General features: G+C 48.6%; 3 protein-coding genes across 3 annotated transcripts; 1 reads left to right on the top strand and 2 right to left on the bottom strand.

Annotated features, from left to right (window-relative positions):
* Nucleotides 1–5,107: 5,107 nt before the first annotated feature.
* On the bottom strand, nucleotides 5,108–6,907 carry K444DRAFT_591296 (monocarboxylate transporter). Its single transcript, XM_024878184.1, has 2 exons — nucleotides 5,724–6,907; nucleotides 5,108–5,677 (listed from the first exon to the last, which is right to left on the bottom strand). The coding sequence occupies exons 1-2, from the start codon at nucleotides 6,813–6,815 to the stop codon at nucleotides 5,432–5,434; spliced, it is 1,338 nt and encodes a 445-aa protein (XP_024736076.1). The 5' UTR covers nucleotides 6,816–6,907; the 3' UTR covers nucleotides 5,108–5,431.
* A 140-nt stretch (nucleotides 6,908–7,047) lies between these two features.
* On the bottom strand, nucleotides 7,048–11,892 carry K444DRAFT_653340 (uncharacterized protein). The gene is made up of 4 exons (XM_024885872.1): nucleotides 11,587–11,892; nucleotides 9,475–11,522; nucleotides 8,267–9,429; nucleotides 7,048–8,212 (listed from the first exon to the last, which is right to left on the bottom strand). The coding sequence occupies exons 1-4, from the start codon at nucleotides 11,729–11,731 to the stop codon at nucleotides 7,294–7,296; spliced, it is 4,275 nt and encodes a 1,424-aa protein (XP_024736075.1). The 5' UTR covers nucleotides 11,732–11,892; the 3' UTR covers nucleotides 7,048–7,293.
* Nucleotides 11,893–12,276: 384 nt separating this feature from the next.
* K444DRAFT_613964 (uncharacterized protein) lies at nucleotides 12,277–14,236 on the top strand. Its single transcript, XM_024880445.1, has one exon. It carries the CDS (start codon nucleotides 12,307–12,309, stop codon nucleotides 13,810–13,812), a length of 1,506 nt encoding a protein of 501 aa, XP_024736074.1. The 5' UTR covers nucleotides 12,277–12,306; the 3' UTR covers nucleotides 13,813–14,236.
* The last annotated feature ends 956 nt before the right edge of the window (nucleotides 14,237–15,192 follow it).

Raw genomic sequence — 15,192 nt, 5'->3', positions numbered from 1 at the left:
TATGCCTCGAGTACCTACTATTATGTCTGATGAGTCTCAGCCACGAGCTAACTGTGAAGTCACTCGATGTTGCAACTTGCAAGCAATCGCGTCTACTTGTATTGCTCCCCAGCATTCATGGAAGCTAACCCGAACCAAGCCCTAAGTTCGCCACGATCGAACCAGGACGTGGCCCGTGGGTTGGGCAGCAAACCAGGCCCTGCCGCGACCACCATGTCCATGACCCCCCTGGAACACGCCAATCATATCGATTTCCATACTGACTCGAAAATAGCAAGGAACAACCAACCTCCGGTGACTACCCTGCCCCTGCGATGATGCAAACCTTGGAGCCCCAATCTTACCTGAGCGTCACCTGGCCTTGGTGAGATCACAATCGACAAATCTAGCTAGCGAACTCAGCTAAAGTGATGACCAGCAGCTCAAGGAGTCAAAGAACTCTCCGTACGCGCCGCTTAGTGTTCTGGAGAGCTCCTTCTCGACTGCTGTTTAATTTCCGAAGCAGGACTTGTGTCACAACCCACAGAACTTTGAGAGATTCGCACTTCAATGGCCGCCGGCATGATGACTTTATCGAGACCCTCCCGTCGATCATATACCCCCAGGCCGCCTTCCAATCGATTATAGCTATACTGCATGATTTATGCATACGCTCTATGAGAGCTTTGAAGATATCCGAATATCGGTCCACAGTCAGCGTCACGCATCAGTGCGGTGATTGCATTTGACAGCGTTTATATGAGCTTGCTTGCCATTAAATCGCATACTATCATACAAACTCTGTATGAGCCCGAAATGAGTTGAATACACTTTCACATGCTCTTGCATGGTCCCATCATCACTCGATCTCTACCAGCCGTCTCCGAAAGCTCGTCAGCAAGATGTCGCAGTGGCCGCAGGGATATAGATGAAATCTGCCTTTCAACTGCGGAACGGGTGGGAAACTGGGGTTCTATGGCTCGCCTCCATGGAGTTGTGGGGTGGACCGTCAAAAGCCAAGTATGGCCTCCTCATAACTCTTGCAGAATAAGTCAGATGATATGGCAACCGGAGATGCTGGCGAGTGATAGCCTCTCCACGCAGTGAACTGGAGGGGTTTGTTCCTATACTTGTCCTGCTTTTTATTATCAGCGTGCCGAGTCTCTTTCTTAATCCGATTCCACGAACTCTAGGCTTCGATCACCTGCCTCCTCGATTACTGCCCTCAGAGTTTGGAAGGTACGGAGCGTGCAGGGCGAGATGCTCGTAACAATGTATCTCGAGAGCTCTTCAGTGGCTGGTCGTAATATCCTGCCGCCCAAAGGATCGAAACAATTAGTTAACTTCGGATCCGCCTTGTTCTGCGAGATCGCGGCGTTCCGCAGTCGTACCTTAGTCGCTGAACTTCTTGAAAGGGGCGAAGTTCCTAATTTTAGACACTTTAAGTGCTTGCTATCAAATTACATGCTTAATTGAAGTGTATGAAAATTAATCTTAAGGGACAATTAATGTAAAATTTATGGTTTTAGGGCCCAACTGAAGATTACGATATTCCCCTACCTATAAACCAGCTCAGCATATCGAAACGATGTTCCACATATGATTCAGTGGCTTGATATAATGTTTGAACCACACTTTCGAGATAAGTATCCACTTCGAGTAATGTCACAGGAACTTCTTTCTGACTATGCAATCTCAGCAACTAAAACAAATGAGTTGAACTCTTAAACTTGGTAACGATCTTACTGAACTGGTGTGTCTGTTGACGTTCAAGGTAACCCATAACATAAAATACCGCTCTCGCCGCTGTCCTTCTGATGGTGCGATTCCTCGTTGGCGCTACGCATCCCCGCTCCCCTTTTGGAGGAAACAACATGCTCGGCCCTAATGGGATAGTAGCTTGAAATATCTCTGCAACCTATAACTGACAATGGTAAGATAAATCAAGGCATATGATCCCACTAATTGGTGGGCTCGTCATACCGTACCGGACGAGGGAAGCTGCGGGAAATCCTAATGGACCATAATCAAAGGGACGCAGCCCTCCTTGAGGATATTCCAGACTAGGTACTAACGCAATGACATGTCGATTTATCCCCGCCTTTTGTCTCGAAACGCGGATAGATCGGATAAGTCTCTTTACAGAAACCTTTGCATCCTTAGCTCATGGGAATGGCACGTTGTGACATTTGGCAAGACACCAAGCTTGACCAAGAAGACCACGAATACAATCTGGGAAGCCGCTGTCCTCGAGCGTTGGAGGCGGCCCCCAGAATCGTTGGGCGCCTCCTCGGACTCCTCGAGTCTCTTGCCATTGGATCTCCAACCTCCTGAGCTCTGCGCTCTGCGCTCGACCCGTCCCGTTCTGAGGTAGGAAAGAAGGATGGAGAGCCCTTGGGTGCTTCTCCTGAGCACAGGTTCTGCCCTTTTCGCAGATGCTCAGGCTTGTTACCCAAAAGGCTGCTTGTAAATATAATAAAATGATGTAGAAGCTTTCCTACGAAAGGGAAATCCCCACGACCACGGAGCTAAACACAAAATCTTTAGGTGAAAAACAAAATACCAGCGAATAAAGCCATAGATAACCGTACGTTACTCCTATAACATCCTCTCCTTCGATTCCGAACTCGAGTGCGACTCACAAACAGCCTGAACCATCGCCGAGTAGCAACCGACCTGCCGCGAACCGAACTCAAATCGCCGAAGCCCTCCACCTCTTCATAACGAGTCGCCGTTGACTTTCAACAAAGTACATCTCTTCCTCCAACTTCCATCAGACGTTTGCAAGCACTTCGCCGTTGTCGAGTGCTCTAGTCAACTCCCAAGCTCATTCGAATACCAAGAGACACCACAACCCCTTTTCTCCCACCGACCCAGCTGGCCGAACCTCACAAGCTTTTCCTCCTCTTCTCCATAGCTTAATTTCCCTCCAGCAAAACAATCGCAATTCCACAACCCTCATCGAACATCCGCGAAAGCATTCGCATCGTCGAACTCAATTCCAACCTTTAACCCCCTATCCTCCCTCCTTCACAAGCGAAGCCCAAAAAACAACACCAGAACCCTCACAAACCCACACATCCACATCCACAACGAACCTACAAAAGCAAATCACAGACACCGAACTCACATAAACTCAGCGCCTAACGTCCGCTATAAATACTGCTCCGCCTCAAGACATAAAGCGAAGTGAAACATCCGCTTCATGCACGCTCTGTGCGCTCGCTCACGCATACACGTCCTCCGTCCCCAAGATGGCTCGCAGGCTCGCACAATGCTAAATAGGAAAGAATTTTGTGTTGTGGGCGGGGTTGAAATGTCTCTGTTACCTTGTTATTATGCGGTGTTGTGATTGAGTGCGCTGGCTGATATTGTGGCGTGGCTGTGGAGGTAGGAAGTTCTTCTACTATACATAGTTGTAGGTTGGATGGAGGAGGTAAGACATAAGTTCATGCGAAGGGGATGATATTCTCATATTATAGAGAGTAGTTATGTTTCAAGAGCAAATGCGGATTAAGTCTTTATGGACACTTTCATATCATCACCGTGATATCCCCAAGATTACTAGTAAACACTTCCAAAGAACGTTCTCTTCCCTTCTCCAAATACCACATTGTGATTCCAGAAATTAGCACAATGCCAATCACGTTTCATATAAGCCTTTTGCTTTTTCACCCGTCTTTGGGAATGGATACGAGAGTCTTGGAAGGATTCCAATAGCCCGGGTTACAAGCGACTTGGAGTGACTTCTCGAAGTTGTACTATACGTATAATCTATGTAAAGGTACGTCGATGATACAAACATCACCACTTAGTAAGGCATTCTACAGACAAGTACATTTGCTTCTCTCCTGCCTTCGAACCAAGCTTCCTTTCTTACTCTCTCGCCAAGTTCTCAATCCCACTCATCGTAGCATCCCAGAATCATCAAGCAGAAAGATTGAAAACATTTCTTCAGCAAGTGGATCTTGCTACAAGCGGAATCACCCCTATCTCGCCCACAGAAAGCATATACAAATCAACAACGTCAACTTTCTTCTTCGCGTCACCTTCATAACAGAACACAATCCCTCAAGTATCGCCGGTCTAGACAAAAAGGAGAAGAAGGACGGCCTCAAGATTTCATTGCACTTCTACAGTTTCCTTTCTCCGTCTCTTTTCTTGTTGTTTCCTCGGCTTTGACTTCACTTCACCTCCACAATTAAATCATTCAAGTATTGTAGGTCGCCATTTTCGACTGGGAGTTGAAAAGAGACTGCTATCACGGCATTGCATTTGTTCACCATCTCCCTCGCTGTTCCATCGATTAACTTTTCACCTTTGATACTTAACTTTTGCCGGCTCCTTCGCCTTCCTGATCTCTCCAGCTACCCTATTCTTATTCAACTTCCGTCCTCAATACCTGCCCTTTGTCTTCACCTTGCTTCCAAACTCAGATCCTGAACTCCTCGCAACTCAAACTGGATTCACCTTCAACAATCAACAGAAAATGACCCGAGTCCAAGATCCTGTTGAGAGAGATTATGGCCGCCTATCTCAGGGGCACTGAGGCAGCAATCGCTGCTTCAAGAAAGCACAATATCCACAGGCCTTAGGACCAAACCTCAAGCAAGAGTGACGGCCGTGTTTCGGCGGCGAAGAAAGTTGAGCCATCTGGCACAACGCGCCTTCCTTGTCCCTAAGCCGTTTTAATGCCTCGGAATATTTTCGCACATTGGCTAGACTCACCACTGTTTCTGCGGGCAAATAATATCTGCTGAAGTCCCACAGCTCATTTATATACACCGTTAAACCTATCTCCCTTCTCGATAGCTATAAGTAGTCTAACGTTTGGTGCTGAGGGAAAGGTCTACGGGTTCTAATACGGCGAGAACTCAATATGGCTTAGCTTCAACAGATAATTTATGACTTTAATTGCGAGGAATAAGAAGATGTGTGTGCATTAGTCAGACGATTCTCGGTGGATTGGGAAGAGACAGGTTGGGTCAAATATTAAAGGTGGTAGATTTCTTAATCTCTCCGAGTCATTCTTGAATCAAATTGCGAGTCTTGGTCCAGAGGTTTGCAAGTCACTCTACTTACCTAAGGAGACATAATATTCCAGAATATAAATTTGTATATAGAGGTAGTTAATCTTAAGAGAAGTAAATATCAAGAAAGTTAATTGATTAGGAAGAGAGGATAAGGCTAAAGGCTATGAAGAAATGCATAGGCTCAAAGAGACAGCATAAACGGGCGATGTTGATATAAGGATATTGAGTGTTATAAAAGAAATCTGGGTTTTACCACTCGAGGATTCTTTTCCTTAGTAAAAAACACTCATATACAACTCCAATGTTGGGCCTTGCGAATGTACCAGGAGAGCGCCTAGAAAAATTTGCAATCAGACTTTCTTCATCGCCCCAGGAAACTTTGGAACAATTGAATCTAGCTTGCCGCCCAGAAATTGCCATTAAGCTTTCCATTTCCAAGTTCTCTTATCAACAGCATCCCAACACCTCACTCCAATAACGCAGAACATTGCACCGCCAAGTAACGCAGCATCAAATAACACCACGTTCCGGTAATTAACCAGCTTACTTTCGCCAAGAATCTTTCCGCCGACTGGACTTCCAAACATGGTTCCAAGCCCTCTCACGAAATAGATGAAGCCGTTGACACTAGCATAAGCTTGAAGTCCAAAGACGTCTGCCACCGTCTACTCTTATCAGCCAAGAAAATATAAAAATTGCAAGGAGACTCACAGTTGGGAACAAAGCATTATACCCACCACCCGTAACCCCATAAAGCACCACAAAAACAATCCAAAGCACTTTATTGCCACCACTCACGCTTCCCAACCAAAATCCCAACACAGAAATCACGCACAGCACCCCAGTCAAAATCAACGTATTCTGCCTCCCGAATCGATCTCCCGCAAACCCGGACATCACTCGACTTACCGAATTAACACCATTCGAAACGGCCAGAAGGGTCGCACCAAACCCGGCGCTGTAACCCAGAACGACCGAATATTCAGCCAGAAACGTCAACGGAAGGCCATTTCCACCAGCTTGGAGGAATCCCGCTCCAACACTGAACAGAAACGACGGTTTCATCGCAAGCTTGATGTCGATACGGGTCGGTCTCCTACCCACAAATCTAGATGGAGCCGCCATGCTCGCAATTGGCAAACTAACCACCAGCACCAAGAGAGCCAGAGCCCTCAGCGCCCATCTCGGCCCAATAGCTGAAAGCAGAGCGCGGATAAGAGGTGAGAAGATGAGCCCTCCCATCCCAGATCCAGAGAGGATAAACCCCATTGCCGAACCTCGATGAGCGGTAAAGTATTCCGGCGCCACACTGAGGATAGGGAAGTAGAGGAGGGAGGAACCAATTCCATAGAGGAGGCCTTGGGTGAGTAGAAGCTGCCAGACTTGGGAGCAGAGACTGGCAAGACCGAGTCCGAGACTCATGCACAAGACTCCGGTTACGCAAAGGGCTTTAGTGCCTTTCACATTGAGCCGTGCGAGGATGGGGTTGATAAACAGTGAGCCAGACCAAGTGAGGCCTGAGCCTAGGGTTCCGATGAATGCCGTGAGAGCTGATGAGGACGTAGATACGGGAAGTATCGTCTGCGAAGGGGAGGTATAGTAAGATTGGAAGACGCCGTAGGATTGATTCAACCCGACTGTTATGCAGATTGTTAGGAAGCTGGAGATGAGGACGAGGAGTTGGCGGCGAGGCGTTGTTGGGTGGAGATCGTTTGAGGAGGTTGCTACTGGTGTTGTGGTCTCTTCATCGTGACTTGAGTGAAGAGTTGTGAGCTGGACTTCGGAAGCTGGGGAGGCCATCATCCTGAAGCTATTAAGTCCGCACCGCTTCCGTAAGAATTGAAATAAGAGACACTTACAACTTCTTACAAGGCTGTTGATAATTTCCAACTGGTGTACGATGGAGGCAATGTATAATTATATCACTTGGGCCAAGTAACTGCCAAGGTAACCCCACTTTTGGGGGAGATCTGCACCCGCTTCTTCCCGTCTTACTTGGTCACGGGAACAAGGGCGGCGCTAGCAGTTTGTCAAGCTCGAAATGCAAGGCATTCAAATGTACCAGAACGTGTGGAACATTGGGAATGGGAAGACACGACATGCCCATTTTAGGGATCTGGGTGAGGTAGTTTGAAAGAAGCAACCCCAGTGACAGAAACAGAACGTGACGAGAGCGAATATAACTTAACGAAAGATAACGTAGACAAGATGAAGAAAAATTGCTTCAATGGTATTCCGGGACGCCCGCTATATTACATCAGTTGCTACAATTCCCTCCGGCTTAACGGCCCTTGAAAGCTGCCGAAACATCTGCCCGATTCCACTCGGCAATCTCTCCATCATACACATCTCTACTGATGGTCAAGATCCTGTCCTCGACCTTCTCGTAGTACTTCTCGCAATTCTGAATGACCTTAGCGACCAAACCACGGCTGAGTCCAGGGTCGTCTGCGTCTCCAAAATGCTTCTCCACTCGCTTCTTTAGTGCCTCAATACCCTTTCTAATCTCCTTAGAATCATAACCAGCAAGGATCTTCTTGAACGTTGCCTTCGAATGACTTGGCATTCCGGAAATCTTCGAAGGTGGCTCGTCCGGCTGGCGGGAAAGTATTAAGCTTTCGGTGCTCTCAAGGAAATCGAGGAGTTTGCCCAACGGTCTGCGAATGACAGCTCCAAGGTAGAGAGACATGTGCTCTTCCATTTCCTGTGCTGCGTTTTGCTTCCAATCTTCGAGAACGGGATTCGCGCGAGCGTCCACTTCCTCTAAGTAGTGATTCATATTCTCAATGAGCAGAATCTGGTAGTTTAAGGCTTCTTTATCCTCTGGATCAGCACCGGCAATATTGGCGCCTGGATTCTCCCTCGCGATGACTTTGAGGGACTCGAACATAGTCTTGTTGATCCGAGCGTAAGCACGATTGACTATCTCTCGAATATCGAGGTCATGAGATGTGGCAAGCATGGTCTCAAGCGTAAGAGAAAAAGACGGGAAAATTCGGATGAACGAGATGACACCCTTCCGCTTCTTAATCTTGACTTTTGTATCTTCGATGGCGCGTATTTGTTCGTCGAGGAATTTCGAGAAAAGGCCGACAAGTCTGGTGTGCACCTTTTGAAGAGTGCGTGCGAGATATTCTTGGTTCGATTCTTCGAGCTCCAGAACTTTTCGTTCAATGGCTGCAATGACACCAACACCTTGCCTAAAAAACGTCAGCAAATACAGGTTGGAAAACAAAGTTAGATGGTGGACTTACAGTGGATCTGCTTGGATTGCCCAATCAACAAGTGCCTGCATATCACCGGAGAAGAAATTGTACACTTCCTCCATGGATTGAACGACAAGCTTTGCAAGATCGCGATTTGGCTCCATTACCCTTGGCCGCCTAAGATCGACACCACGCCGAGTGTCCGGGGGCGCTGCGGAGACCGACTCTGGGAAATCGAGTTGCTCAAGGGAACTGATGTGAAAGAACTCGACAATGAAGTTTTGCTCTGTAGTCATGATTGGTACCATCTCGTCAAGAGCTCCGGTAAAGACTTCGTATGGCTGAAGGCGTCCGTCAGAAGTCTTGTCGACGCTTGCCTTGCTGCTGTTATCACCTATTGGAGAGCGTAAACTTTTTGCCAGTGTTTGACTTCTCTTCACAGTCAGCTTCCGAGCCGTAGTAGCAATCCCGTCGGTCTGCTTTTCGATTTGTGAAGTAAAAAGCGTTTCGCTCTCATCGCCAGTCGGTTTTCGGGCGATTCGTTTCCAAGCAAATACCGCATCTCTGAATTCGTCTTGGTATAATGGTTTGCAGAGGGTTTCATAAAGCTTGATTAGCTCTTCCCACTCAAGGCGATCGACCTCTCGGGAGAACAGCATGAGAGGACTGTATATCCACAGCATGTCTCGAGCAAGATCATGATTTCTGATGTCGAGCTTTGCTCTGCCAGCGGCCCTGGTAAGATTGTTTCCTTTCTCGCGCTCCAACGCCTTCCTGGTCTCGTCGATTGCAGCAGCGAATTTGACTTGCAAGAATGGTTTCAGCCGTCGTAAAAATAATGCAGCCTCATTTTTATAAACATCCTTCTTTTCCTGGAGGACGCGCATGCTGCCAATTTCACTGTTTCCAAAGCCACCCGGCTTTCCGGAGCTGAGGCTACCACCATCCTCGCTTGGTCTGGAACCTGATAGACTCAAGGAAGGATCTATGGTGAGCATTGCCTTGAACAGTAAGACTAGAGATTTTTCGATTTGGTCAATACCGCTTGGGGCTTCCAGGGATGCTTCGCGAAGGCTGTCGAGTTGCTCGGATGAAATTGATATCGTATCGAGAAGTGATTTGAGTTCGGCTTGGAGAAGTTTTTGATTAGCTGCTTGCACCTGCAACCCTTGCGATTGGGCCTCGATATATGCAATGTCCTCGTTGAGTGTCTGATCTGTTAGCGAAAATCTCAAGACTACCGTTGGGAGACTGACACTCAGCTCTACCGAGTACAATGTCAATAAGCCATCAAGCTCATCACACTCCTCAATACATTTGTCCAGGCCTTGCTTAATAGCCTCAATTCTCTCGTCCTCCTCGTCCAGCATCTTGAGCCAACCACCAGCTTGAATTTTATTCAGTTCTCGCTCGACCTCGTCTTTCATCTGATCGATATTTTTCGTTCGGATGCCCTCGCCCACCCATCCAAATTCCTCCCATGCAGCAACCAATTCCCCTCCCCTGCCACCAAGAATAGCTGGGTCTATGCCCAATGAAGCAAGCTCTTTTGCCATTGTTTCAGCTGGCGATTTGATTCGCTTGACCTCTCTGGTCTGGGGCTTCTCCGGAATCACTTTATCTTGCGCAGCTGGGATCGGACCTTCTACGCTGCTAGGTCGATCAGACTGTGGTACTGTAATCTTGACTTCCGGGATACTGTCGTGTGACTTGCGGGGCGAGGTCTTCTCACGGGGTGACATCTTGTCTGAAGCTATGGGGACTGGAGGCGTCAAGAGGTTTGAATTTTCGGCGCTCATACCACGAACGAGGGACGGCGCTGGCACAACGCTGGTAATTCCATCCGGACCATCGGAGGACTTGGTTTGCGTCTCTCGAAGGCGGTCTGCAGCTCCTCCCGCACGCGGCTTGAAAGAATTGAAGGCGTTGGCTGTCTTGGCAGCTTTCATAAACTGGCCTGCGATATCACCTTTCGACTTCTTGCTTTTAATCATAGGTCCGAGCCCAGGGCGCTCTTCTTCGGGTTCTCCTGGCTCCTCTGGCATTTGGACGGGAGGGGAGGTGATGGACGGGATCGATTTTGACGGTATGCTTGGATCAGCAACGTCGCCACCTTCACGAGGGACACCATTGGTATTGGGCGGAATGTCGTTGACTTTAGAATTTTGTTCTCTTTCACGAGGCTGAATGCGTTCGTTAGACCGGGCCGGTGGTCGTAAATCCTCACGCCTCATTCCAGGACTCGACAGTGGAGCAGGGACAATGTTCTCCGCAGAGGTCTGCCCGCGACGCGAGTCGCCGATTATGGGCATTGGAGGTCTTCGACGTTCTGGTGGAAGGGTTAATGGTGCCGGCACCGGAGGGACATCGTCTGCTGTGTCCTTAGATACTGAAAAGGTGCTATCAGGAGTTGCAGCCCGTAAGGAATTGGGTGTTATGCTACGGTCTTGAAATCTACCAGCTGCGCTGGGAAGGCCATTCATACCTCCTCGGGATCGAGGAGGCAGACTTGCACCATCATCACTTCTTCCAAAAGAGTCCTGGCTCTGATTGCCGCCTGCTAGTCGGCGCAGACTCTGCTGCTGTGGTCCACCTCCATTAGAATCCATGCTCCCACTTGGAGAACCTCGAATTTCAGGCCTGGAAGTTTGAGATGTCAACGATGGGGTACCCCTTGGAGGCATTTGAGCCTGTGGCCGCTGCACTGCATCTCGACTTGGCTGGCTTCGTAATGGACGTTCCCGGGATGGCTCCTGTCTCGGTGGAGGTCGATTTTGAGGAGTTTGCCCATACAATACTCCAGGTCTGCCGGGTTGCTGCGATGAAAACTGAGGCGTTGCTCCAGCGGCGGCGCCGACGAGTGACTCTCGTTCCTTTGAATCAAAACCAATCAGCTCAGGACTTTTGCCACCAGTGTACTTTGTGTAAATCTTGACAAGGCTTGCAATAAAGAACTGCTTCTCTTTTGCGGTGTTGGCCTGCCAGTAGTACGGTTTTCCTAAAGTAACTGTGAATCCAATTCCTCCTGCCCACTGTTTTTGTTGCTCTTCTTCGGCGTTTGTAGCAGTGACACCACTATAGGATTTCACCGCTGATAGATCATCCAATGGCCACGTTTTCCCAATGGAAAATGTCCCGTTGACGTTCTCCCTAGCTTTGTGCATGCGAACCCGCCCAGACTTGCGCACAGCGACAATAATGAGACGCGGTTTCTTCGCATCGGGATTTGCAGTCGGTGGAGGAGGGGAGGAAGGAAACGCGGCATCTTCGATAATTCTGATGTGTGTGATGTACGACTCCAATACTGTAGAACCACAAGTTAGCTGTTGCACCGAGTAGGCCGTCGCGTGGCCTGGAGGATATCTTACAGGAGCCGTCCTCATCCCTCTTGCCAAAGCAGCTGTCAATAATTCTGCGCTTCTCATCCTCAAATCTCTCGGCCCTACTCATAGCTCCATTGCTTCCATTGCTGCCGTTGACCCCGCCAGGTCCATTCTGAGATGAACCCTCCATTTGGCGGAGCCACGTCTTCTCCGCGAATTAATGCTGGATTGTTCGACCATCTAGGAGTATAGACAGCTTGGTAGATGCTTCTGAGACCGTTCCCAACTCATAACTTTGCGCATCGGCGGGGAAGATCTTCTCGAGATGGCGTCTTGGGTATTGGCAGCGAACGGGTGAATACTGTGCCTGACGAGAGGTGACTTCCTGACATCAAGTCAAATGCGGCTAACGGTGGACTGCACGGACTCGGGATGCAGAAACATGGGAATCATTTGGTCAAACACTTTACATGCAACATGTTGAAATAAACTAAAAGAACTCGTACAATCAAACACCACCACTTCCAAGTTTGGACCATAGAGGGGTAGCAGGTTGAATTGAGCATCACTGTTACATGAGAAATTCCTTGTGTTCCTGGGCACCCCTCTGGGATATTCGCTCTTTCTCTGTAGAAACCGCTAGTGCAAATTTAGTTAGCTCCCGCACTGTCGCTTGTCGGCGTGAACTTTTTTTTTTGCCGACAAGATCGAATTTTGACCTGCTCTTGAGCCCTTCAACCACGTCCTTGATGACCTAACCCGAGCATGTCTGGAAATCCAAACATGCAGAAGATTGGGAAGCGCAAGACCCCTGGGGGCCAAAAGCAGCCAGATTGGCTCTTTCCCCTCAAGGATACGGTAATGTCAACACCGAAATCCAAGTCCGACGATCAGCATAAGATACAGAAGGACGAACAACTTGCGAAAGATCTCCTCAAACGCCGAGCAGCTGGAGAACCTCCCAAATCAGCTCCTCCCCCCCAATTGCTTGAGATTGTCTCTTCCTTCCTCGCCGAATATGAGTTCACCGACGCTGCTCAAGCACTTGAGACCGAGCGCAAAAGCAGAGGCGAACGTGCAGAACCTTCCGATACACCTTCCCTCGGCACGATCTATACCGAATGGAGCGACATGAAGAGTCGGAACAATGGATCGGGCGCGGGCGCGGATACGAGTGCTGTGAAAGTCGAGTCCGTGAAAAAGCAGAAATCTTCGAAGCAAAGGTCGGACGCCAGCAGCAGTGACAGCGACCGCAGTAGTGATGACAGCAGTGATGCTAGCGATGTTGACATGGCGGATGCACCATCCGACTCATCCTCATCCACCAGCTCCGATAGCGACGCAGATGACGAAGACGAGGTCCCTGTCAAAGTCCAATCTGCAAAACCAAAAGTCAATGGACTTAAAAGAAAAGCAGCATCCAGCAGCGAGTCTTCATCAGGATCGGAGTCAAGTTCAGACGATGAAGCACCAAAGACCAAGAAACTCAAAGCCGAAGTCAATACAAGTTCAGATACCTCCTCTTCCGACTCTCCTTCCGACTCTTCTTCCAACTCTTCTTCCGACTCAAGCTCAGAGGACGAGCCTCCAAAGAAGATGAAGTACTTAACCATGAAAGAGAGCTCTTCTGATAGCGAAAGTTCTTCGTCAGACTCCCACAGCGATTCTACTTCATCAAATTCTATCGCTCAGAAGATTCCGTTGCCAGATTCTGATTCTGATTCTGATTCTTCCTCGGATTCGTCTTCCGATTCGTCATCTGATTCCGAAAGTGGTTCTTTCAAGCAAAAAGCGAAGAAGTTAATCGTTGGTTCGGACACAAGTGCTACATTATCCGACGGTCCCAAGAAATTGACAGCTTCTGACGATTCTCTCTCCTCATCCTCATCCTCAAGCGATCCAAAACTAGAATCCGAACCAGTGGAAATCAACGACCTCTCAATAGGGCACTCTTCAGGAGCAGAGCCGAAACCAGTAAAGACAATTATTAAACGTGAGCTATCGCCGCCACTTCCTCCGGATCCAGTTGCGAAAGCCTCAAAAGGAAAAGGCAATCAGCGTTTCTCCAGAATCCCCGAAAACATCAAGGTCGATGAGCGCTTGGCAAGCAATGCCTACGTTCCGTATGATTATGCGCAGAAGGCACATGAGGATCTGATTGTTACTAAGGGTAAGGGTTTTACCAAGGAGAAGAACAAGAAGAAGCGTGGAAGCTATAGGGGCGGATACATCGATGTTGAGGGCAAGAAGGGAATCAAGTTCGAGGATTAGATTTGAGTACAAAAATCTGATGAGATGCTGTATAATGGATAGATTGGGTCGCGTTGGCGCGTTGGCGAACTAGAGACATGATAGATGATGATACACCTTGCAGTAGAAAAAACGTAGCAATTCATGAATCACGTTTTCCTAGCATGTTCACCGGCACAAAGTACAATCAACCCCATCTCGCCGAATCTCCGTCCCATCACTTTCGATGTACCCACACCTCTCGTACAATCGTAGTGATATATTCTCAATGCACAACCGAATCACGAACAGTCATCCTAAAAATCAGCCGTCGCAATAAGGAGAATCGCGCAACTCCGAGGACAATAGTCACTGACCGAAGTGCGCCTATTCTCAAGAATCAGTGCAAGCTCGATTAAAAGCACCTTGTTTCGGGTACGTTGGTGACATGAAAGAAAATGAAAACCTTCAATGTCCTAGTTGCTTTCGAGACACCGACGGAAATTTGAATGATTTCGTGAGAAAATTTCAACGATCCACAGCTCCATTTTGCAAGGCAAAGCAAGGCACACTCGTATTATGACTTGCTCAATTTCAAAGACAGGTAAGTTATTGGGGATTGTGGATTGCTTTGGAGTTTGAAGGTCTCGGTGAACGAAATAAGAGTTGGAGGGTTGTACAGCCTCGTCAAAACTGTAGCATAGCCCACTCCCCGCAATTGGTCGAAGATGTCGTCAGGGACAACCAAGCCTTACCCGAGCAGGGAGTACATCATTTGGTGCGCAATTTCAAGTCACTTCCAATCAAGCTTTAACATGGGTCGCAGATTCACGGCTGTCGCGCATCTGGTGGCGTTAGAGAGAAATGTCAAGAGGCTGGGGCTCGTCGTGGTAGCCTTCTGGCCAGCCTTCTCTTTACCCACTTTCTTGCGACCTTTAACAAGAAAGTGTCACGCAGCCCTGCAGACTTGGAGTTTTCTTCAAAGCCCTTTGCCGCCATCAAGTCAGGGGTGAGCATTGCTGTCTCTGTTTTTCTTCTTTGCCGGCATTCAACTTCCCATAACAACTGCGACCTTCCTTGCAGCTGGGACGACCCACGTGATTGTACACTCAAACACCTGAAGTCGGCCGCGGTCTTTTATCTCCTTCTATCTCAGCTCCAAGGCAACAAGGCCAACCAACAGTGTTATCTCCCGTCTCATGCCCTTGACAGCCAGCCTCAAATTCCGGTGGCTGGTGGTCGTCTGATACGGCCCAATCACAATCGCAGCGCATTTGCTCCGCCACTGGCACCCCAACCCCCCGGTGCCTTGGACCTGAGCGCGAGCACGAGAGCAGCAGGCCCCGCCAAAACCCATCCTGACCCAAGCTCACTCAGCTCTGCCACATGCACATCATCCAGAGCGGTTCTCACATACCCCAA

The sequence above is a fragment of the Hyaloscypha bicolor genome, assembly GCF_002865645.1.
Source record: "Hyaloscypha bicolor E unplaced genomic scaffold K444scaffold_87, whole genome shotgun sequence".
Lineage (NCBI taxonomy): Eukaryota > Fungi > Ascomycota > Leotiomycetes > Helotiales > Hyaloscyphaceae > Hyaloscypha > Hyaloscypha bicolor.
The sequence above is the reverse complement of the archived record's forward strand: the minus strand, read 5'-3'. Positions and strand labels throughout refer to the sequence as shown.

Bases quoted from the DNA above. Each gene is read 5' to 3' on its own strand.
- K444DRAFT_591296 (XM_024878184.1), bottom strand. From the start codon at position 6,815: ATGATGGCCTCCCCAGCTTCCGAAGTCCAGCTCACAACTCTTCACTCA. The intron at 5,678-5,723 runs GTGAGTCTCCTT...TGATAAGAGTAG, and splicing joins ATAATGCTTTGTTCCCAACT to ACGGTGGCAGACGTCTTTGG.
- K444DRAFT_653340 (XM_024885872.1), bottom strand. From the start codon at position 11,731: ATGGAGGGTTCATCTCAGAATGGACCTGGCGGGGTCAACGGCAGCAAT. The intron at 9,430-9,474 runs GTCAGTCTCCCA...CTAACAGATCAG, and splicing joins TGTACTCGGTAGAGCTGAGT to ACACTCAACGAGGACATTGC. The intron at 8,213-8,266 runs GTAAGTCCACCA...GACGTTTTTTAG, and splicing joins GCAATCCAAGCAGATCCACT to GCAAGGTGTTGGTGTCATTG.
- K444DRAFT_613964 (XM_024880445.1), top strand. From the start codon at position 12,307: ATGTCTGGAAATCCAAACATGCAGAAGATTGGGAAGCGCAAGACCCCT.